The 25,393-nt window shown below is 39.0% G+C and overlaps 1 protein-coding gene across 1 annotated transcript in view; it reads left to right on the top strand.

Annotated features, from left to right (window-relative positions):
* The window catches only part of MINDY4 (MINDY lysine 48 deubiquitinase 4), a 105,394-nt gene that overhangs the window by 15,766 nt on the left and 64,235 nt on the right, over window positions 1–25,393 (top strand). The window contains exons 6-9 of the mRNA XM_026651996.1: window positions 18,489–18,547; window positions 19,044–19,135; window positions 21,166–21,282; window positions 22,969–23,052. Of these exons, the coding sequence (XP_026507781.1) occupies window positions 18,489–18,547; window positions 19,044–19,135; window positions 21,166–21,282; window positions 22,969–23,052 (352 nt within the window). The remainder of the gene's footprint in view (window positions 1–18,488; window positions 18,548–19,043; window positions 19,136–21,165; window positions 21,283–22,968; window positions 23,053–25,393) is intronic.

Here is a 25,393-nt window from a genome sequence, read left to right as displayed (position 1 = left end):
TAGCACTGATGAGCTTCAGATTGTGTGAAGAAGGTGAATAAGGAAGTATAATTTATCTCTTCACATAACCTAAGAACCAGGGCTCACTCAATCAAATTAACAGGCAGCAGATTTAAAACAAACAAAAGGAAGTATTTCTTCACATAACACGCAGTCAACCTGTGGAACTCATTGCCATGGGATGTTGTGAAGACCATAAGTAACTGGGTTCAAAAAAGAATTAGATAAGTTCATGGAGGACAGCTCGATCAATGGCTATTAGCCTCTGTTTGCCCGATGCTGGACTGGACAACAGGGGACGGGTCACTTGATAATTGCCCTGTTCTGTTCATTCCCTTTGAAGCATCTGGCACTGGCCACCATCAGAAGACAGAATACTGGGTTAGATGGACCATTGCTCTGACTCAGTATGGCTGTTCTTGTGTTTTTATGAACTGAGTCCTGTTGCATCTGAGAAGTATGAGAATATGGCCTCCGGGTGCTCATGTAAAATGAGGGAATATAGAAGGTGATCCTCAAGTCTGTAAGAGGGAGAGAGAGCTTCCTTAACCCCATGATCCCAAAAATATATTGATGGCTTTCCCTCTCCTTCCACCCTTATATGTCACTATCTTCACATGGATTATAAACTCTTCAGTGCAGGATCTGAGGTATTTTTTATATAGGAGCTTTGTACAGCTCCTAGCACATTGGGAACCTGATGCTGATCCATGTTCCAGGGCACTAATGTGAAATAAATGCACATTGTCTGAATGGGGCTGTGATCTTGATTAGACCTTGAAATAATGCAGGGCAATAGTGCATCAGGTTTAAGCAGGCTGATTTGTGAACATAGGATGCTCTATATCTGAACAGCAGAAGAGGAAAATGCTGGAGACAGTGTTGTTTTCTTCCCTTTCAAGTGATGCTAGGACAGGTTGTATTTAAGAGTTATCTTGCCTGAAGTTAGAATGAAGTTGTCGGTACTTGGCTAAAAAATTCTAATTTCTAATGGGCTTCATTGGCCCATTGCTTATAGCAGTCTATAATTAGGTGCATAAATAAGTGGTATTTCAGTCAATAGAAATTGAGTGTGGTCAACACCTCTTAAAATTAGGAGACTTGGGTAGGTGTCTTATTGTGGGTATAGAAGAGTAGCATTAGGCACCTGGTTTGAAAATCTTAGACTGAATGTAATACTACTGGTTATTATAAGAGTAGATTGATTTAAAAACAAAACATTGAGGATGACCTGATCGCTATTCCAAACTGCAAACTTAAATTCTTTCTTTTGGTTTATTGGGCTTCTATACTTAAGTTCTGCGTCCTAATGAGCACAGGACACTGTTGACATCCATGGTAGTATGCTAGGTCCCTCCACCTTTCTTTTCCGTGGACTGGAGGAAGCAGTGAACAAGGGACTCATTGAAGCTGCATGGAGACCAGCGTGGCACTTTCCTCTTCTTAGGAGCCAAAAAACATTTGCAGAGGCCTCTGGCTTTCCTCCCCTTTCCTCTTCCTTCACCTGCATGACACAGTTATTTGTTCATGTTAGCAGATTTCATCTGAGTGATGTGGATTGCTGAACAACCTGTCAGAACACCGACTTCAAGGTCCCAGCATCCCAAGAGATTTACAGTAGATGGTTTTAAAAAAAAAAAAAGCCTTTATGTCATGAGTAAGAAAAAATAAGTGTTCTACACTAACAGAAAGAATTGCTTTAGGGAACACAGGGTGATAAGAGTGAGTATGTTCCCAATATTGATGAAATAATAAGAGTATAGCAGATTATGTATCACTGCCCTGCACTGTAGCAAAGGGCTGGCTAAAACCCAGTAGGAGGTTTTGTTCAAACAACAAAGCAGTTGTAATACTTCCACGCAGCTGCTGCTGGGCCTTGTGGCATCTACCATGCTAAATCAGCACCTGTGGGACAGAGATGAAAAGCAGTAGCTGTGCTGAAAGGAACTGACACCCCATGCACAATCCTGCACAATGTATGTATGTCCCTGTGAGTTAAAACAGCTTTGATTCCTCTGATGGAATGAGCGGGTTTCTGAAAGAACAGTAGAGGGAGCTGTTTCATAAACAGTCTGTTTAATTATTGCATTGGTATTAGTATCGTAACTGACATAGGGCTCACAGGCTCTTGCATGGTGCTGAGAATTCTGGCCAAACCACAAAGTGCGTAAATACTTTGAGCACATGAGTATTCTCTTTGAAGTCAGGGGGACTGCTCCTGTGCTTAAAATTAACCATATGCTTAAGTGCTTTGCCAGATTTGGGCAGAGAGTTTAGCACTGCAATTGTCAACTCTTTTAGGTAGGGATTGTTTTTTGGTTCTGTGTTTGTACAGTGCCAAGCATGACTGGGTCCCGGTCCCGAAGTAGGGCTCCTAGGTGCTAGAATAATTCAAATAATAAATAATAACTTTGCAGGATCTAGCTCAGAAAGTGTAACAGTCACTATTTATTTGGAGCCAAAGTCCCCTCTCTGTAACTCTCACTTCAGTGTTAATGATGACAGAATTTGACCCTTCTCGATTAATATTTGAAATGGAGTTTAGGACTGATTGCAGCTGGTTCACCCGCAGGGTTTTGTAATCTTTTCCTTTTTTCCCTTAGCAAAGTAAAGACATTCCAGTCTTATTTTTCATTCCTGTTTTCTTTGCCTTTTTCTGGCTTGCCAGTTGCAAAGGTTCTGATTGTTATTCACCACCCCAGGCACCTTTTGTCTATAGATGCACTCGGCAAAAAGAGAGAAGGCAAAACCACAGCACTGCATCAAAGGACTATCTGAATATCAATGAATAACGGCTGCTGACAGAGCAGAGAAAAATAACTGTTCATAAAAATCTACTGGAGAAATGTGGATTCCTCAATATTTGGGCTCCCACACTTAAGTAAAAGGGAAGGGTGAACACCGTGCTGTGTTAGCTGTTTTGTGAGTCATTAGATCATTGATTAGTCTTAGACAAGGCAAGAATTGGGGGGCACAGGAGGGTATCTGTTAACTAACTTCAGTTTAATAATGATAATACTGATCTCTTACACTTTTTATCAGGAGATTTCAAAGCAATTACAAAGCAGATCAATATCATTTCCCCTTTTCAGATGGAGAAACTGATGCACAAAGAGGTGATGTGACTTTCCCAAGGTCCCCAAGCAGGCCTGTGGCAGAGCTGGGAATCAGAGGCAGATTTGGGGTTTGTGGGGCCCTGGGCCAGAGCAAATGATGGCCCCTCCCCACTCCTTTCACCTGCAGTCCCCCCCGCCCCCACCTGGTGCTCCTGCTGGGGAAATGAGGTCAGGGTGGGAGAGTTTGCCCCACCCCGCCTCCCCTCCCGGCACTCATGCCGGGGAGCTTGGTCAGGGCACAGGGGCTTCCCCTGCCCACCTGGCGCTCCTGCTGGGGAGCAGGATCGGGGTATGGGGGCTTGCCCTACCCCACCTGCCCAGCACTCCTGCCGGTCAGGGCATGGGGACTTCCCCCGCTCCCTGGTAGGAGTGCCAAACGGGCAGAGCGGGTTGGGGCATGGGGGTGCCCATTTTTCCAGAGGCCTCCAAATTGGCCGAGGCCCCTGGGCACAGGCCCAATTGGCTCAGTGGCTAAATCCTCCACTGCTGGGAATAGAACCCAGGTATCCTAAATCCCAATCTAGTGCTCAATTGACTAGTTTAGACTAATATATTTATTTTTTGTACAGTATTAAAAATATAAACTCAAAACTAGTCCCCTATATTCAACGGTCTGTACTGAGGCCAACATTGCATTAGCTTTGTTGGGAGTTTGTCCTGAATAAGAACTGCAGGATTATAATCTTATTTTTATAGGCATATTTTAGCTAGGTAGACAAACCGAGAAGACATTTGGATTTCTCTTACAACCAAAATGAAATGCTCAGCCATTTTGGATTTACATATAAGAGGAATGATGAACTGACTATGAATGGAATCCTTCCAGAAATGATCAGCTGTAGTAATACAATTATTCTCCAAATATACTTAAAAAAGCAAACTTAGTTGCTATTGTTTCTTATTAAGTAGTTTTTCATAAAATAGCTGACTGAATTTATGAAAATCAATTTGAAACAAAGAATATGGATGTAGCTTGTGGTATTTATCGGTTTATTTAAAGGACACCATTAGGGATCTCTGGATTAATATCTGATTTATTTACCTTAACAGATGTTCTCCATTTTCTAGGTCTGACAAAGATTCCAAACATCCACCATTAATAAGTCAACATTTAACTACATTTACTACACTACCACTGGTAATTGTGGTAAAATGTTGACTTCTTAATGGAGACCTCTCTATTTTTCAATACACTTCTGACTTACCATGCATCCCTTTGTAGCTATATTGTGTCTACTGCCATGTAATAACTTTTAAAACATCCCTTTAGTCACAGAAGTTAGAGATGGAAAAAATATCTAACTTACATAGTGCCTATCACTGTGGTGTCTTAGTGCTTCTACACAAAATTAAGGAGTGCAAATGAGAAGAACAAAGGTGTTATTTTCTCTGTGTTCCTCAAGAGTTAGATCTTGTCAGGGTCATATGGTCTTTTCCACGCCACTGCAAATTTGTTCCAAAATAGTGTTACATGCTTTCAAGTGCTTTATACAATTTGTGCATTCACTCGTGGTAATTTCATGCACAAAATGCATGCCTTTACTTTGAAATTCTGTCCCTCACTTTTTAATATAACCCTACAAAAGAGGAGAAATCATAGATAGGTGGCAGCAAATCTGCATAAATCCTGAGTTATAAATAATTGACAACAAATCTAATTCCCTAACTCATCCTTTTCTAGCTATGTATTAAACCATATAGGATATATGTCCCTAGCCTCTATTTGCCAGAAGCTGGGAATGGGCGACACAGGATGGAGTCTGGCATTGGCCAGACTCCACCTGGCATTGGCCACTATCGGAAGACAGGCTATGACTGTTCTTCTGTTCTTATGTTTATGAGAATCACTGTTTTGGTTCCCATAAGGCCTAGACACAATTTGCAATAAGGATAGAGTTTCAACATGAACTTCAAATTTAGGTTCTTGAGTAGTTATAGGTCATACTTGTAATATTAGTTTTGAGATAGTTTTGAGTCTTTTAAGTCCAGTTGGGCAGTGTATGTTTCTTTCCCCCCAAAAAACTGTATATATAATAATAGGAAAAATAATCATGTGCAGAATGTTTAGTTTTCTGGTATCATTCAGCTAAACAACAATTAACAGTGTGTCAATTTGTAGGGCTTATTCATGGGGTTTTATTTTATCACATAAGACTTGATCATTTAAGAAGTATGCTCCTTAAAAAGTATGGAGTTCTCAGTATTCTTGAGCCTTTTTTCGTAAGTTCACATCACATCATCATATTTATCACAAGGACTATAAAATATACCTATTACTTAGATATAAACCCTTACATATATATATATACACACATGCACACACATTGTGAAGTGTTATTCATTTCTTTAGAATGTAAGGGTCTAAGCTCCTACCCGAGCAGAGTCTTGAATGGGAATACAGTGCAAAAAGATAACAAAAAATGTCCTGCACCTCTGATATATTGTCATTGATGCTGAAACCCCTAAGGGTAAGAATGCTATTATCAGTGAACTGAGCACACAGAATAAGGAATCAAGATCAATCATAGAACAGAATATATGATCACTGTGGATGGGAAGAATTAAATAGGTAAGATGAATGTCTAACATGGATCAAATTAATTCTATTGCTTGTCTATACCTCATATAGAATTGAGGGCATTTCATGGCACCTTTTGCCCACTTACAGAGCCATCCTGCTGCTGCCAGTGCAGCCTTAGGATGGTAGTAGCCTTCTAGTCTGATGTATCCCCAATCTTCTCATTGCAAGAGTGAGGGATATGAATTGGCAGGTGGATCCTTGTATTTGCTGATCCAGCAGCCTTGCATATACCCCTAAATTTCTTTCTATATTAATGCAGATGGAATCCATGGAACTTCATGGCATCTCTGAGGGTAGGCCCTCTGTGTAACTGCAACAGTTCTGATATTTTCTGGACCTCTGTCTACCCATAGCTGTGTGAGAAGATCTGGCCCATCAAAAGGTATTCTATTATGGGAGTTTTGACATCTGTGTTCTGCCTGCCATGGCATATGGAGCTGAAAAAAATTAATTCCCCAGGAAAACAGAGTAGAGGCTAAAATCTCAACAGCAAAGGAAGCATGATAATACCTATGGAATTACATGGAGAACCAGGAGACCAAAGAAAGAGATCAGGCTCAGTTCAAGAATATCTTGCCTGTACTTTAGAAACTAAAAGGGGAAGGGAAGACAGCACCACAAAAAGAGACAGAATTGTTTTACACTAGAATAGTTTCCTTCTTCCATAACTAAACAAAAGGATATGGGTTGCCTGTGATAACAGAGGACTGAAGTCGGTGACTCAGTAGGTCCCTTCTGCTCCTGTGTTCCTATAATATCTCAGAAGATCCCATTGTCCAAAGGAAGGGATTTATAATACAGGATCAGGAGTGAGGCACTTAACTGAGTTTTTACTCATACTTTCACTGTGAACACTAGTCATCCCTACCTCTTCTGTACCTCTAATTACTCCTTCTATACTGTCCTCTTTAGTGCCTGCAGTCTTGGCTAGAAATGGAATGTGAGCTAGTGATTTCCTTTCAAGACTCTGCCAATGTAGCTAGGTAATTTGAAGAGTAGGGGCTGTTTTATGAGCATGTGGCTTGGCGTCAGCCATCTTCTTCCAACCAAAACCCTAGCATCTCTGTGATGTGCTCCATCTCCACTAACTGTGGAGTAAGTGCCAAATGAGTCCACTGCCAGAATTTCTTTTCCTATATGGCAATGCATAGCCTTTTAACCAAAATTCCCCAGATGGGAACTTTTTAATTGTTCCAAAAATATCACGGCAAAGACTCATTATTCTGTCATGAATTCTTTCCAAGCTGTGCTTGCATTCAATCACAAACAGGCCAAATGTAGTGAATTGCCATAGATACTAATGCCTTCATTGGAACATTAGTCATATTTCATAGAATCATTGAAATTAGAGATGGAAAAGACCTTTTTAGGTCACTTTGTTCTACAGTATATTATTCAATACTATATATATATTTGCTACAGCACATTTTCCAGGGTTTTGTCCAGTTCAGTCTTTAAATGGCTCAAGTGACAGAACTCTCACCACTTCCCTTGGGAATCTATTCCAAAGTCTAGTAGATCTTAGTTTTAGGATTTTCCCCCTTATATTCTGCCTAAATTTTCTTTTGCTTAATTCTATCCCATTATTTGTAGTTATAGCTGCTTTTACCACCCTGGTCATTCCTCTCCCTGCTTTTCGTTTACCCTTTTTAAGTACCTGTAGACAGTTATCTTATTCCGTTAGTCATCATTTGACTAAAGTTTATATATAATGATTTTAATATTTGCTCATAATTCTGTCCCTCCAACCTCTGAATTTTTGTCTTTTGCTGCTCTTCTTTAATTTCCTTCTAGTACTCAGGTACTCTAGTACTCCCATAATGGTTCAATGTCCTAGGCTTGTCTCACCAGTGCCACATGGAGATTAAAAATCTTTCTGTTGATGTTATACTTCTTAGTATGCGGTGAAAAATCACATTGGTGTCTCTTGCCACTACATTGCATTGCAAGCTCATGTGTTATTAGTTTCAGTTTTGGACAGTGATGTAAACATAATCTTTCCTGAGTGTCTTCTTCTGAACCACTCTTTATGAGCCAGTGCTCGATGTAGGATACTGGCTTAGATGAATCTGTTGTGGTGCAGTAGTTCTGCATTCCTATGCCTTGGTGAGTACAGGCACTTTCTCTATGCTTTGCAATACGGCATTTCTACATGTGACTGTCAGCTGTGAGTCTGAACCACTTTGTTTTGTCTTCTGAATCATCACTCACTTTCTCACTCTTAGCTTAACTGAGGTCAATGAAGGTGGACATTTGTATTATGCTACTGACAGTTCTTACTTAGAGATGATGAAAAAGTCTTGGCTATGAGAGGATTTTCCCTATTTATACATTTCAGTAAAAAGGATAGAAAAAACCCCAACAACCTGAAGATACATTTTGGGGAATAGAAGTAGAGCAGGGTAGGAAAGGGCTTTGCTGTCCCACAAATATATTCAAGAGTTTGAAATATTTTCCCATCTATAATCTAGACAAAATGTCAAAATCTCTAAATTATTCATGAACTGGAAAAGCATTTTTTTTTTCATTTCAGGTCAATGAAAACATTTCATTTCTATAATTCTGAAATGTTTGGTTCAATTTTGATGGTTTTTTTTTAAATCCTTTTTTAGTCAAATTAGCTTACATTTTGAAACTTTGGATTGGGAAACTGGAATTTTTCATTTTGAAAATATTGCAATTAAATATTTTGACAAATCTGAAACACTTTTTCTCAACATTTTTTTGAGTCAGGAGATTTGTTGACTCTGACCCCGTTTTGCTAACAGTTTCAATAGCAACAAATCAGCTTTAAAAAAAATTGTCCAAAAATTGTTGACCAGCTCTAGATAGAAGACCACTAGAAGCAAACAAATATACCTCTTGCCCCCTAAGAAACTCAGTAGAAAAATCAAGATGACCAATTTTAAAACACAAATGTTATTTCTTAGTATTTCTCCAGTTATCTGAAACCAGCAAAAAAAAATAAATATATTAACAAAAACAGTGAGTTGGCCCTTTAAATAATCAGTGTTCTTGCTTTAAACGACTGAGTTTTAAAACTGGAGTAAAACAGCTTAATTGCCTATTGGAGGACTCAAGCCTACGCTTGTCAATTCTCTATGCTTAATTAGTTTTAGAACTGCCTTAGAGCTCAGGATTTTTTTTTCTCCTGGTAAACCATTGCGTGCTTCCCACCCACAAGCCATCTGTGCTGGCATACATTAAAATATAAGCACAGAAGATGGATATTCATTTCTGAAGGACTAACTGACCACACACACACACACACACACACACACACACACACACAGTTTGTCCCTTGCGCTAAATGAGAAATGAACCTGGAGGAAGTCTGTTATGTTGGAGCTGGAACAGTTGTATCCTTGGTTTGAGTGGGCAATTAAGGGCTGGGCTCCAATGGAGAGCATTCCAGTGAAGGTGTACTGTACATTCCACTAGACTAACTCATTAAGAATCTTGACGTTGCTAACTTCCTTCCATTTATTTTCAGCTTTGCTGGAAATGGCCAAGCCTTTTGGCTCTTGGGAAAAGAGGGAATCCTTCCATTTCTCGGGATTCCTCCCAGTTTAAAGCTGGTGTCAAAATAATTGTGTTGATCTAACATCGTAAGTATTGATTTCAGTGGAAGTGTACATCTGGATACAGTCAATATTGCACTTGAATTTTAACTGCATTCTCGCCTTGTCTAAAAGGAAAATAATAGCTAATACACAAAGCACTTTATTTCAGAACTTCAATGAAATAAGAAATTCTTGTTCTAAAATGTGTTCATATGGTATACTCTGGGCCTGATCCACTCTTCTCTCAGGTTTACAACGGTGTAACTCCGTTATCTTCAGGAAGGTTACTCCTAATTTACACTGGTGTCGGTGAAATCAGAATCAATCCAGTTACCCAAAATCTTCGTAATACTCTCCCTAATCTGAGTGACAGTAATATCAAAAAGAAAATCCTTCTTGGTTTTTCAGATAAATAAATGTCTTCTTATTTTTCACAGCTCATTTTTGTTAAGTAGGAGAGAGAATTTTCAAATCCAGAACAGAGCTATTCCACTTGGAGTAACAGATGTGGATGGCTTTCAGACAATACTTGGCATATCACACTGAAATGACTTTTCAGCAGCCTGGGAAAATGTAATAGCTGACTGCAAAGGAAAAGTGCTTATCAGCATTGTAACTTGGTTTTTAGTCTTCATAAACTTTTATCAGAATAGTAAAGTGGAGAATCTGAGCCAAAGAAGTTCCTCCAGATAGAATAAAATAAACATCTGCATGAAATGAAAACATCCATTTTCAGCATAGAGCCTGACCCTGTCACCCTTCACCAGGCAAAACTCCCATTGACTTCAATGAGAATTTTGTCAGGTGGAGGACTACAGGATTTGGCCCAAAGGTTGGAAAAATCAGTGCTGATGTGATGTTATGAAGACATGATTAATTACTTCTGAGGCAGCGTAAGGGTGAGCAGGGCAAGGAGGAAGGTGTTGGACTCTGCTTTATTCCTAACATTACTGAACTCTTGTGGAGTTTTCCCATTTTAGTTTTGAATCCATGATGTTATCGTTATGCTGACATCTACTAACAATATTTATAAAACAAGTTAAAGGTCACAAAGACCTGCAGCTAGATTCAGCTGTTTATTATCTATTTAAAATAACTTTTCCACCCAACTTTCTGCCCATATATTTTCCAATTTGTGCTTCAAGAGGAGCCTTTTGTGAAGGGGGGGCATTAGAACTTGGGTTGCCGCATGAGGATGTTTCTTGAAATTATATGTAATTAGTAACAGCAAGGAAGAGACAAAAAATATTCCGGGATGGAGAAAGTCATGATTTTACAAAGATTTGTGATATTGAAAAATCCTAGTAGATTCAGAGCTTGAGTCATCACTTTGTTAACTCCATTTAATGCTGGTAGCGTCATGGAAATCAGCAGAGATGCATCAGAGTACAACTGGTATAAAAACCAGGTGAATCAGGCCCTCAGAGTTAAAATGGCTGCTCCTTCTTTAACATATGTTGTCTTTAAGGGTGGGGGGTGGGAAATCATACTGGCTTCAGTAAAGGATAAGGTTTCATCTTTAACTTTTGATTTCCTAAATTTCATTGATCAATGTTCCGGATTTAATGGTACCTTTTTAAAATTTAATTTAATGTCCTTGTTAAAAACAATAAAAAAATTTCCAGGAAGGTTATATAATGCATATCGATTACCCAAGAGTTATGAATGGCTCCAATCCTTTCTGTCCGGCAACAGTGTGGATAAGTAGTTTTTCTAAGTATAATAAATATTTTTAAATGCGCTGTTTACCCAGTGGGCTGTGATGCTCTCTTGTTAAATATGTAACTTAATTTATCAGCTCAGACTGTTTTATCTAAAATAACTAAACCTGCTAATTAGGCAAGCATTAGTGCCGTTATCCTACAAGCTGCTGAGCAATGACTGATGGAGCTCAAACTATGCTCTGAGAGGGTGTGGCCTGATTTTGATGACTGTGTAATGGGGTCTAATCCAGATCCCACGGAAATCCAATTGGCTTTACTGAGCGTTGGATCAGGCCCTAGGTCCACACCAGCGTGTGGTAGATTTGTTTGATGTTTCAAAAATGTGTTTAATTGTTCCCATAATAGGCAGGAGAGGATGAGCTTTACAATGGTAGCGTTTGTAGAAAAGGTCAGTTTAGTCTGGGTTCGATGTTCAACATTAAAGCATTGCAATTAACGTAATTACCTGTAATTCCTTTCCATCCTCTCTGAATTCCCAACCCAGCTTGTTTGTGTCGCCCAATGCTATACCCTTTGCCATGAGAGTAGGCGTGTGGCTTGATCCTCAGCTGACGTCAATGCTGCTGTGTGATTCTGCAGACAGGAAGCACTGTAAGAATAGGGCAGTCAGCACCTCCCCACAGAGACTAAACACATCACCTCTACAGTACACTCAGCCGTGAGCCTGGGAATAGGTCTCCGCTTGACTCTCTTAACTGGCAGCACAGTGAACTGCTGTCAAACAAGATCAGGTCAATTTAGGAGTTATGGATTTAAAAAGGGTAAATAAATGAGGGGAGAAAACCTTCAGCTATCTCAAATTGCATAGCACCTTTCATAACGGAAAGTCTGGGTGGGTAAGAAAAGCTAAAAGAAATATTAGTAATCTATTGTGGCCTTTTGCTTGGTGCCAGTGGATTCGTGGCACCAGATGTGTCAACGCAACATCTGTGCATGCTGCCATCTGCCCTTTCAATATTTTCCCAAAACTTCATAGGAAGAGGCTGTGTGCAATTATTGGAAATGGTGAATTGCTTCTTCATTATATTTTATTTTTGGAAAGCACATCAAACTGGAAGAGGACTGCCGCATGGCCTAAAATGCAGTCAGTCAACAAGACAACTTGCTTAATCAGAGCACTGGAAACATATGTAGTATCTCTAGAGCATACTGTATGTAAAGCAGGAAGGTGGTACACATTAATTTATGCACTTAGGGCTTTACACGTTTCCTTTTCAGTATGTCTTCTTGGGAACATCTGGTATAACACATTAGGAAGGCGAATTAGCGCAAGAAATAGCTCAAAGAGTGTGTTCTCCCAAAGCTTTATACCCCTTCTGATTACTTTAACAGGAGGTAAAGGCTACCTTTACAGTACCTGTTCTCACCAATCAGCTATCATCTTTGTTTGGTTTTGATCATAACAAATGGAGATAAGAGAGCTTCTCCGGTGTTCACTGTAAGCTCTCTTCATGTTCCTATTTCAGGTTTGACATTACTTTTCAGGAAGAGAATTCATTTGGCTAGAAACTGTTAAGTTAGATTGTCTGGGATTGTTGAAAGTCCTAAGCTTTCTCACAGGAAATGTCAGGCCAGACACTTTCCACATCCTTAAAAACAAATGAAGGTCAAAAACTGAAGAAGTGGCTACTTTTTATTAGACAAGCAAAAGAGAGAGCTCTTAAACCACCCACACTGAGAGGACTCATGTGACTGTTAAATGTTGAGAACCCAATTTTATGTGGGTCCTGCATTATTTAGGGTTGTCACTGCCACATGTACAATGGACAGTGTCTTGAATGTGCCTTTATTTAATGTAAATCAATCTCTCTCCCTTAGCTCTTCTATTGGTTGCTACCGCCATCGTTTGAGTGTCTTAGGGTATGTCTGCACGGCAGCTGAAAGCAAGCTTCCCAGCCTAGGTTGACAGGCTTGTGCTAGCAGGGCTCAATCAGCTTGCTAAAAGTAGCAGTGTGAGTATTTCAGCTCAGGCTACTTACTATATATGGTGTTGGGATGTGAGGTACTTCCAGTAGGGAAGTTTTAATTTGGAATTCTTAATTAAGAGTAGAATCTATAACTGAACTGCACCTTCTTCATGTTAGCTCCTTGTCCATATCCAGTGATAATTGTAGTTATTTATTGTACTAGTGTTACAAATTGTAGTTATCTGCATTAAAACATGTTATTCAAGCGAGCCCAGCATACCGTGCAATCCATATTGCTCAATAGAACTGACCTGTCATCATTATTTACCACTTCTCCAATTTTTGTGTCATCTGCAAACTTTGCCAACAGTTATTTAATTTTCTTCTAGATCATTGATAATGATATTGCGTTACATTGGACGAAGAACAGATCCCTGTGGGATACCACTAAAAATGCCCCATTTGATGATGACTCCCCATTTACAATTACTTTTTGAGATCTATCAGTTAGCCAGTTTTAATCAATTTAACGTGTGCTATGTTGATTTTGTATAGTGCTAATTTTGAATCAGAATTTCATGCTATACTCAGTCAGATGACTTACAGAAGTATATTATGTTAATAGAGTTACCGTTGTCAACAAAACTTGCAATTTCATAAAAAAACTATATTGAGTTTATCTGACCAGACTTGTTTTCCATAAAACCATATTGACTGGCATTAATTACGCTGCCACCCTTTAACTCTTTACTGATTGCATCCTGTATAAGTCTTTCCATGATTTTGCCCAGAATCGATGTCACTCTAGCCAGCATATATGTACATGGGTCATCCCATTTACCTTTTAAAAATATTGGCACAAAATACTTTAGTTTTTTCCCAGTCCTCTGGAACATCTTGTAGCCCAATGTAGTAATATAATATTGATTATATAATTATATTGATTACTTAAGAATTCCCAGTTATCCCTTTGAGGGGTGACAGGTTCTTGTCCCAAGATCAGACCGTTTTATAAAATTACTATGTAGTTGGGAACCCCACTGTGCACAGTTGCAACACTCACACTATAGGAACTCTTCTATATTTTCAAATATTGTATTAATACTTTTAGCAAAGTCACAAACACTCTAACTCAATAAGGTAGATAGAGAGACTATAGAATGTACCTCTGCACATCCATATACTCACACCATGCCTTGCAGGACGACCTGAAATGTTAGCCATTATCTTCCTCATCATCATCACCTTCCTCCTCATCATGAGTGGCCATCATTCTGGTCCCTTCCAAGGGCCACCTCTCTCTCTCTCTCTCTCTCTCTCCTACCCCATCATGCTGGGATGCGACTTGTATGATATGTTGCACCGACACCACTATATCTAATGCATATTCAGTAACAGGTTTTCCCCTTTTCCTTATTTGTATTTTCTCATCCTACTAATGCTGAGGTTAGTCATTCTTCTATACGTTAGTATATTGATACACGTACTACCACAGGGATCTGCAACCTTTGGCACACGGCCCATCAGGGAAAGCCTCCATTGGCCTGGAGTGGCAAACCACGGCCAGTGGGAGCTGCGATCGGCCGAACCTGCGGACGCTGCAGGTAAACAAACCGTCCCGGCCCGCCAGCGGCTTTCCCTGATGGGCCGCCTGCCAAAGGTTGCTGATCCCTGTCAGCTCATGATCATATCCATCACCCCTTGCTTAAGCAGATGTTGGGTTATTACTTCTATGTTCCTTGTGGTGGCACTTACTGGAACATTCCACCTCCTACTATTGAGCAAGCTCTCCCTAGTTCCTAAAATCTAAAGGTAATAGTTGATCTATGCCACGGGTTATGGCCTATTTAACCACACTTATGCTAACTTATGCTTCATCTACTGTCTTACAGGATACTGTAGGTTTCTTGTATTACAGCTGAATATAATGAAAACAGCTACATATAATGAAGGCAGGCAGTGAATATAGTAAAGGCAAGCTAGTCCTATGGGCTCCAGGCTCCAGTATCACAAGAATGGAATAAGGGCTGTATACGACTATTGTACTGTGTGTACAGCAACAGAACAGTATACAACTCTAGGATTGTTTCAGAACCTGTAGGAATTCTTCTGAATCTCTACATTATTTCAGAGGCAAGATGTAAGTACCATGCAAGAGCTGCAGAATGCATTAAATTGACAAGGAAACCATGGTTTTCCAACACAGTTAGTTACTCTGAAATAGCTGGTGACCATTGCTTATTTTATAAGCACGTTTGTTTGTTTGACCTCCAGCGTAGGTTAATATAAATAGGAAACCGTAGAGGACACATGCATTATTGTGCAGAGGGAAGAACTTTCTCTGAGTTTGGTTGTCCTATGTAAACAACATTTTCTATGCATGGAGTTGAAAGAGGAATGTTCAAATATTTGGAGAAAGTACAGTATGGTATATTTATAATAAAACATATTTTCTTCCTGCCCCATTTTTCTGACATGACGGATGACTTCCTCCTTGCAAAGTGCTTTAATTGTATGATTTTATATGCACAATAAATGCTCCTGGAATGGTAGCCATCTGTTGAAGTGGAAATAACAGTAAAAGTTCTGACGAAGTTTCAAGTAATTTCAGAAGGGAGCTCACAAATAATCTCCACCTGCAAAAATACCCTTCTGTGCAGGAAACCATCCTACGTGGATCTCTGCTTTTGGTGCTTTCTGCAGTGATATACGCCTTGGAAGTTCTCTGAGATCATCCATTTAGACTTTCTTTCAGTTCTTTCAGTGGTGGGTCTATGTATTTTTTTCATTTGCAATTGCTTTCAGGTTGAGGATTTTTTGGGAGAAGAGGGAGTTTTAACCTGTTTTCAGTCCTTTCTGTTTCAAAAGGCAGTCAGATACTAAGGTGATTGGGCACGTTATCAGAGCTCAGAAGGAAGGATGGTCTTGTAGTTAAGACCATGGATGGAGATCTGGGTTCAGTTTCTAGTTCTGCCACACACACCTTGTGTGGCCTTGGGCAAGTCACTTAACTCTTCTGTGTTTTAGTTTCCCATCTTTAAAAATAGGGATAACAATACTTCCATACCTTTAGAGTACTTTAAAGAGGATACATTTATTAATGTTTGTGAGGAGCACAGATACTATGGTTGTGGATCCCATAAAACCTATATATAGAGAGAGACAGAGATTTAAATGCTGATGCAAGGCTGCATGATAGGCTCCTTCTAAAGGGGGAAAGAACATGACAGGTAAACCCTGTCCTTCTGTTTCAGACTGCCATTGGCAGCATTTGGCAGTCATCATCTCCGACAATCCTAGTCTGTAATCTCTGTAATATATCCTGTCACCTTTGTGGCTCAATTCATGATCAAATCTTCGACCTGGGCCATGGTGAAGGGCAATATAATGTAAATGGGGGTGAGTGGCTTTTTTTGGTGACACACACACACTCTTTTAAGTGTAAACAATGCTGATGTAGATAAGAACAATGACTTATACCAAATGGCACTTTTTGTAACTTTCCTTTATATCCAAACCCTATGTGTATTGCGATCTCCGCTTTCAGAGTTACTGTATGTGTAAGACTAGACCCAAAGGGGTTGACCTTGAAAGGAAGAACATTCTTGCTGGGAAGCCAGGTGGAATAGTTTGCAATCTCAGAAATAACAATAAAAAAGCATGTTACTGTTGTAAGCGTGGTTGAGTGACTTCAGTATTCCGTTGAAACACATTCTATGTGCAAACATCGATTTTATTGGGACCCTCCACCTGACCAGTAAGTATGAAAATATTAGCAAGTAGCCCACAAAAAAAATGAATTGAAAAGAATGATGGAAACCAATATTAGTAAGATCTGTTAGAATGTACTGTAATTTACTTGACAATGGTTAGTCCGCTGGTGTGCCATTGCCCATCATGCTGACCAACATGTTTCATTGTTTCCTTGTGCTCCCCTGTCCTTCTGTATTCATCTGGGGTCTCTTGTCTTATCCTTTGATGGTAATCTCATTGGGGGCAGGGTCTGTGGTTTTGATCTGTTTCTATAGAGCACCCAGCACACTGGGGTTCTGCTCCATGATTATCACTCCTAATGCGTAATAAATACTACTACTAATTGTATTTTAAAATACACTGTAGTAAAAGGTACTGCTATTTTCCACTGTAGCTCAGAATCTTTTAGTATGTTGCTATGCATATTTGCTCTCAACCCACCTACTTAGATCTCAGGACTGAGCCCATCAGGAGCGCTGCCAGCTTTTTTGCCGCCCTAGGTGGCGGAAGTCCCGCCCCCGAAATGCCGCCCCCGACAGAGGCGGCGGAAGGTCTCACCCTCGAAATACCGCCGACGACCGGGGCAGCCGAAGATCCGGCCACTGCGGTCACCACCCCCCAAATGTTAGCGCCCTAGGCGACCGCCTAGGTCGCCTAATGGGTTGCGCCGGCCCTGGAGCCCATGAACATTAATTCTTTTACTTTGACTTACTAGTAATATGGGTGATACATTTCCCACTGTAGAGTGTCTATTTGTTGTGACTCGGTGCATGCCGCCAGATTTAGTTGAATCAATCCCTTAATGCTTTTATGGAGAAAAACAGCATGGTAGTTCCTACTTTTATGTTCTAGAAAGGCTTGTAAGGGAAATAGGTGCCCAAAAGTTTTCAGACTGGAAAAGTCCTGAGTGTGGTGTGTGTGTGTGTGTGTTCTGCTTTCATTCATCTCCTTTTACACAGTGAAAAAGGGAAATTAAGTTAATGGAAAGTATGTGATATGGCAGCAACTGTTGCTATAATAATAGCGTGCATACAAAGAGAGTTTCTGAGGAAATTATTCCATACAGTTTTTGAAAGGACTGTCATTTGCAACAAAGTTTTCCATACAAAAGATGGATGAAAAATGATTCAGTGTTATTATTTTGAAAAAAAAAATCCTCTTTAACAGTGGCAGTAGGAAACTTTTCCTTGGACTGTATTCACTTTGGTGTGAATTCAATGGGAGCAACAGGCCTTTGCTACCTCTGACAATCCGACTGATATTTAGGAGTCTAACTTCATAGCCAAGTTTGAAAAAAATTAGCTTTTATCATCATTTCCTTATTTCTATAAACGTTTAACTTGTTGATACACAATTTACAAATAAGGCCAGTGTGTGAGCCAGCACAGTTTATATCCCACTTAAATTTTATTTTAAGGATTTAAGTTGGATTTAAGTGGTCCATAGGCCTCATGCAGGAGTGAATTTCACGCCATGGGTCCCAGTCCTACAAGCTGAGTTGTGGGCACCCAAACATTGCACTCATGCAGAGCGCCATAGATGTCAATTGAGACTCCATGAGGGTGTAGAGTCCTGCCCATGCAAATGAGCTTGCAGGATCTGAGCCATAGTGGAGTTACATTTAGTGATACAAATTGATTGCATTATATTGCAATGTGCAGACTGCTCTTCTGGCTTTAGTGATTGTCTATATCCCATATAGAATGCCATATACTTCTGTGAAAAAATTGATTTTGCCCTAATAAGGTTTGATTGTTTATACATTGTTTAACCTAAGCTTCTGTATTGCTGTTTCCTTAAATGCGAACCTTTGTTAATTTGTTCTTTAATTCATTTTAATTTAGAAAGACTCCATCATCCATATCCAATAAAAGTGACCAGATGAAAGATGTCCTAGAAGTAGGTATGTCATGTTATGCTTCGCTTTGGTCTATCTCTCATATTTTTCACAGCAAATAAAATTTACCAGCAATGTGCATAATGGTCTGTTTTTGATCAAGTCTTAGTTGATTCAGGGTACATACAGTTGTGTTTTAATTTCGTAGATAAGATTGTGTGCTCACTTCCATCCCATTTTAACTTTTAGATGCCAGGCCAAGAAAATGCAACTAGCACTTAGGAAATTTAAACAAACAAATGAACCATTTTAATTTAATTGTCCTTTGAACAGATTTAATACAAAATTATTGGGGCATAAGAAACAGTGGCTTTCATGATCTAATTTGTATCATCCCTTTTCAGAGTGGAACCGTACTCATAACTTTTTAAAAATCAGAGGTATTAAAGTTGCATAGGTCATTATGATAAACCACTAGCAGTGGGTTACCTGGAGGTATTGGAGGGCAGAATTTGGTTTACCAGACAACATTCTGCATATTACAAGGTTTCTTCTCTTTCAGTTGATTTCAATGATGAAGCAACGATTGGGGAAGTTAGTAGGATCCCAGAACTTGAAATAGTATCAAAGGCAATAGATATTTCCCTAGCAAAAGTAAGTCAAATGTATGATGATAAACACAAAACGATGCATTAAAACCTGTTATTTTTATTGAGTAAGCCAAAGCTACAATAGATTTGTTTTTTATATTTAGTGCATCTGAGATTCATAATCCAGTAAATCCTAATAATCATTAAAATTGCATTTTTACATTCCTTTGTTAATGGTTCCAGTCAATTCTACATCTTTGTCCTTTTCTAATTTTTAATCAGTTATTTCAAAAGCAGTATTTTAAGGGGGGGTTAGAATAAGGAAGGAGGACTACTGGGATCTCTTATTGCTATTCCACTGACTTCTGTGTGACCTTGGGCAACTCACACTCCTCCATCCTTCATTTTATGCATTTGTAAAATAGTAATAACTGTATTTACCTTCCTCATAGTTATATTGTAAGGCTTCATCCATCAGTTATGTAGAGTGTTTCAAGATCCTTGGATAAAGTGCACTATACAGGTGCAATGTATTGTTATTATTTCATAGAATATGTTTGGAGCTGAGAAACCTCACAAACAAGTACAAAATAAGAATTTATTTTCCCCATTTCACTTGGGGCCTAATGCAATGTCACTGAAGTCAGTAGAAAGACTCCTAATTGACTGACTTCAGTTCAAGATGAATCAGGCCCTTGGTGTGTTGGTATTGTATGTTTATGAGTGGGAAGGTGTAGACTTGGGGATCGGCGGGTAGTGCTCGATCTATCGGGGATCGATTTATCGTGTCTAGTGTAGATGCAATAAATCGATCCCTGATTGCTCTGCCGTTGACTCCTGTACTCCACCACGGTGAGAGGCAGAAGCGGAGTCGATGGGGGAGTGGTGGCAGTCGACCCCGCGTCGTGTGGATGCGAGGTAAGTCGATCTAAGATACGTCGACTTCAGCTACGCTATTCTTGCAGCTGAAGTTGCGTATCTTAGGTCGATCCGCCCCCCCCCCCCAGTGTAGACCAGGCCTTGTTCATTAGCACACCAGGGTTCTCACTAGATGTGGACAAACTGGTTTGGATAAAATAAGAGTTATTCTGTACCTTCATCTCTCTCTCTCTCTCTCTAACGGAAACAAATTTGCATGTTTACCTATCCTCCAAACCAAACCTTTCATGAGGTTTAGAGTAATTTGATTTATTTTATTCCCTAGTGCTCCCTCCATTTTCTCATGCATCTTTATCTCTTTTATTTCGGGCAGAAGCAAAAGTATCTAAAAACCATGTGAAGGGCTAGTCTTATAGTACTTCCCACTCAACCAGAGCTAAAAAGCACTACAAATCTCATGAGAATGATTCCCAACCTGATTTCTATACCAAAGTAGTCTGAATAAGTATCCAAACACTGAAGGAGTCTGATTCTTACTTACATCCAATTTACACTAGCATAACTCCATTGACTTCAATGAAGCTACTCCTGATTGGGGTCAACAGTCCGAATTTGGTTGGTGCTAATATCTGAATTTGACAGTTTGTTACATGTCCCAAGACAAGTGTTATTCAAAACTTTGAACAACATGGGTCTCATACCACTATGTTTGGTAGGTGAAACAGATTGTCTATTCTACATAATGTGCCAGCTAAGGTACTTCTTTCACATCTTATATTTTATCCCATTGAATGATATCTTTTACTGAGGTGTGGGAAATTGAAAACTCTTAATCTTTTTTTTTTTTAACCAGTAGTACATATTATTCCTCTTGTAGTTAAGTTTGAGGCTGTCTTCTGTGAACATTTCAAGAAGCACAGTTTATCCAATGATCTACAGAAAAAAGCTTATAATGCTGAGCAACGCATAGTATTATGTGCTTAAAGAAAATAAGTGCTGAAGGAACATTGCAGGAAAAGGAAAAAATGACTCCTTTTCAGTGGACTTGCCCTGCTATTTACAGTATTTATAAAACCGAAATTAAAAGGGTGGTTATATAGAGTTAGTAATTATCCTGCCACATGCTGCCTCCTTTCTTATTATAAATTATGGAAAGAAAATATACCTATTGGGTTTGTTTTTAAAATGAGAGCTTTTTTCCTTTTTTTTTTATAGGAAATAAAAAATCTTTTGTTTGGCTCAAGCCTTTGTTGCTTCAGTGAAGAATGGAAAATACAGAACTTTACATTTAACAGTATACCACAGCTAAAATACGGCATCATTCAAAAAAAGGTACAGTGAATGACTTCCTTCAAAGCTCAATGATCTTTACCTTTAACCTAAAGTTTCCAGAAGTTGGGTGTTACCTTAATAAAAGAAACCATCCTTCTTTAAAAGATATTCCTTTTTCTTTTTCATCACTGGTTAATGAATGGAATTTTACTTCAGAAATCTTCAAAATAGCTAAATCTTTTAAGGAGAGTTGGGCTAGATGGAAAACTTCAGAAGAAAACTCAGGGTGCTCCAGGATGTATGGCGAATCAGTAGGTGACATTTATTCCTTTAAGTCAATTTTGAACCAGTGCTTTAGGAAACATTCTACTACAAGAGGTGCCATCATCTTGAGGTCTAGAATATCTTTGGTCATTAAAGATGTCTGTCTTCCATTAAAGGTCCTATGGAGACCAAGAGAAGGAGATTAAACCCTGGAATTCTGGTTACATTTGTAAATTTCAAATGGATACTGTATTTTTCTCTTCACTTCCTAACTTGACTTCACTTAACTGTTTGAATACTGCTGCTTTACAGTGTTAGTTTCTGTGTTAAACCATAGTAGTTCTGAGTGATATTAAACAGTTGCTGTGTTTCATGTAAACTTTTAATATCGGGAGCTTTCCTTGACAGACTGAAATAAACCCTGCTGTTTTCCACAGGTCAGTATTCCAAAGATTCACTCATTAGTTATTTAAATGATTTATTGAGAGAGTGAAGAAAAAGTTAAGTTTCTCTGCTGAATATTTGTTCTGGATGAAATGCATTTATTATCTATTATTTATATTGTGGTAGCACCTAGAGGCTTTATTCAGGGACTGGGGCCTCATTGTGCAAGGCGTTGCACATACCTATAATAAGCAACAAAATGAAGTTCCTAACTAGATAAAAATTGCATAACTGGATGCAGTTTAAAATGTGTGCTTGTGATGGGCCATGCCTCTCTAGGACTTTGACAGAAGAGTGGATTGAAGCCTCTTACATACTTTAAACAATAGTGTGTTTTTTCATAATGCTCTAAGATGGCAGATCACATTAATGCACAAGAATATAAAGGGTTGGTTCATATATTTAAGTATGAACCTGGACTTGAAAACAGTAATATATGCAGAGAGAGGAGCTTTTCATCTTCCCGTGACAGTGTCTGAATCAAGCCCATTTAGCACACAACTTCCGTCTCTCTTGTTCTTCTCTGTGGGTGAAATTCTTCCCTTTGCAGAGGGCCCACACCAGACATATGTACCACTGAAACCCTATTTTGAGAGTTTGTATGGGATTTGATTCATGAATAGGCTGTGGGGGCAGGGGGTGGGGGGCTCTGCCTAGGGGTTAATTTCAACCACTAGGAATATAGACCTTCCTCATTTTTTTTTCATCTTCAGGCAAGGTGCATGTTCAAGGGGCATTAGGAGCAATATTTTTGCTTGACGGTGGAGGAGATAAAACTCCTGTCCTTGACTTCATAGATGTCTGTACACTATGTTCTAGGCACTTTCAAACAGAACACAGAGGAAACAGAACCTCAATTAGTAATGCTGACTTTTCAGTTGCTTCAAAAAGCAGCACAATGCTGCAAATTCAGTAAGCAAAACACATAGATCAAAGGATGGCTTTAAACTTGAATGAAAACACATGGGTTGTGAAAAGTTCTCACCAGCATCAAACAGTGCTAGTTGTTTTGTTCATCCAGTGTATTATTCATTTTAGGGCGGCCCATGTGGAGTATTGGCCGCAGTTCAAGCCTGTGTCCTGCAACAACTTCTCTTTGGAGACAGTAACAGAAATAGCCATGTGCGGTGAGTCAACAGCTGACACCAGAAATATTTTCCATTCTAAATTAAACTAAAACTTTATCTTAGTGTGGCCAGAAAAAAGCCTTTCTGAGCTTGGCCCTGTTGCCTTTGCATTTGTATCCAGAAGAGAGAAAGTGTCAACTGATTTACTTGTTCTTCTTGAGGCTAATAGAAGTTGCCTTTTAACAGTGGATTTAAAGGCTAGCTTTTCATTAACATACTAGTTTCTTGTGACTAACCAAGAACCTTTTTAAAAAAAGAAACCCTGAATTATGGCCAACATCAGTTACTGAACCTGCGGAGTCCCATGATGAAGCAATGATTTAAAAGAGAATGCAATCATGTATTGTAAGACCATACTATGCATGGGGTCTTTCATGGCAATATAAAATCCCAATGAACTTGCAAAAAGTTAGTTATACCAGCTCTTTTCCTTGCTAATTTTACACAGCTAAAGTCCCTAATGGGATTTAAAAATTGTATGTCTTTTAATAACTTTACAGAAAAGTTACAGGATATTCATAGCATCAAGGGAAAATTACTTGCTACGTTCTAATAAACTCAGTGCACACAGCATTTGTGTCGGTGCTAAAGAGACAAATCTTATTCACTGTAGGATTTTATCATAGTGGGATTTTCAAAAGCACATGGACACCTAATTCCCATTAATTTCAATGGGATTTCTGAACCTAGACACTTTTGGAAAAGCTTTAGTGCCTGTCTGAATCTTTAGGTGCCCAAATACCGTTAAAATCTGTCTCTCAGCCTCTTTCTTTACTTGTAGACAGAAATTCTGGCCCCATTAGGACTTCAGTCTGGCCATGTAAATGGGACTTAAAGTGAGTGTAAGTGTAATTTACTTCCACTTTAAAATTTCCTTTCCTTGCCAGAATTGTGTAAAGGGACAAAGGACTTTTTACATGAGAAGGAGAATCTCCACCAATATATGCAGATTCTTGTGGAAATTATGTGATATCTGTTAAGATTTTCTGCAGTGATTCCTGATGATGTAATATACAATTTTGAGTTTTTCAAGGGCAAAAATTATGATTTGACATAAAATGGGAGAGAATTAGCAGTTAAATTGTTCTGTGAACAATTTTGGATCTCCACTCCTAAGTAAGTCTCAGGGGGTATGTCCTCAAAGTGAAACAGTGATTGCATATGCCTCTAATTGCTGGAGATCAAGGTTCAAATTATATGTTAGTATACAATTGAAAATCTATTTTTGGATGTCATTTTATTCCTCATCTCTCCTAAAGACACCATTAGTGCACAGATTGGTATAAATCAGCACTGCTAGCCAACTAATCTCAACAAAGGCCCAAACTGAAAATACCAGAGGCCAAATTATGCCCATTGTCACTCTGGTATAAATCTGCAAATCAGTTATTAGTTCCTCACCTTCACTCCCACAGCTGTGAAGAAAAAAACGTTGAGATTTGGGAGCTACCGCATTGTATTTTATACCCTCTCGAAAACAGGCTGAGCCTTATACGTTGGATGGGACTCAAATTCTCTCTCTCTCTCTCTCTCTCTCTGTTTCTCAACTAAACAAAAAAAAATGTGAACATGCAAAAATTGCATTGGTACATCCCCAAATGTCAAATGACGTTTGTGATCCCTATCCTATTATATTTAGATTCTTTTACTGCACTCACCTCCACAGCATCCGCTCAAAAAACAGCTCCACAGGAATCAGCACTTAGCAGATAATGGGTCAGACCCATCATTCTTGAGTAGATAGGGCCAACACACCTCTGCTGCCAGAAACAACAGTAATATCTGGAACTTGAGAGGTCATCGCCCTTTAGAATATTGCCAGACTCAGAAGCCCCACACTTGCTAATCGATCTGTTGTAGACATTTGCACTATACATGGCATTATAATATTTAGGCACGAGATTCAAAGCTGGTGGGGTGCTTGAAAGAAATGTCCAGCAGAGGTGGGCCTGGTACTAACCTTTTAAAACATTCGTTTTAACCTCAATCTTTGTTTAACTTCACTTTTCTCAGTAATCTCTTTGTGACACTAGTGCGAAATTAGTGCTCTAATTATTTGATATCAGTTAAGGAATTTTCATTGTTTTGTCATTAGAAAATATTACACCTTAATGGAAAATATTATTTTGATTTGTCTTTAGATAAAGGTCTGGATATTCTGTTTGATATATATATATATATTTCAATTTATCTTTTTCTGATAAAAAACAACTTCACTATCTGACGGCTATCTCAAATCCCTAATCTAGGTTACTTAGGCAAACATATACTGTGAATATATACATACGTACACACACACACACACACACACACACACACACACACACACACACACA

Source organism: Terrapene carolina, unplaced genomic scaffold, assembly GCF_002925995.2.
Source record: "Terrapene carolina triunguis isolate 2854851 unplaced genomic scaffold, T_m_triunguis-2.0 Scaffold111, whole genome shotgun sequence".
Lineage (NCBI taxonomy): Eukaryota > Metazoa > Chordata > Testudines > Emydidae > Terrapene > Terrapene triunguis.
Note: the sequence above shows the minus strand (reverse complement) of the source record. Positions and strands in the feature narration are given on the sequence as shown.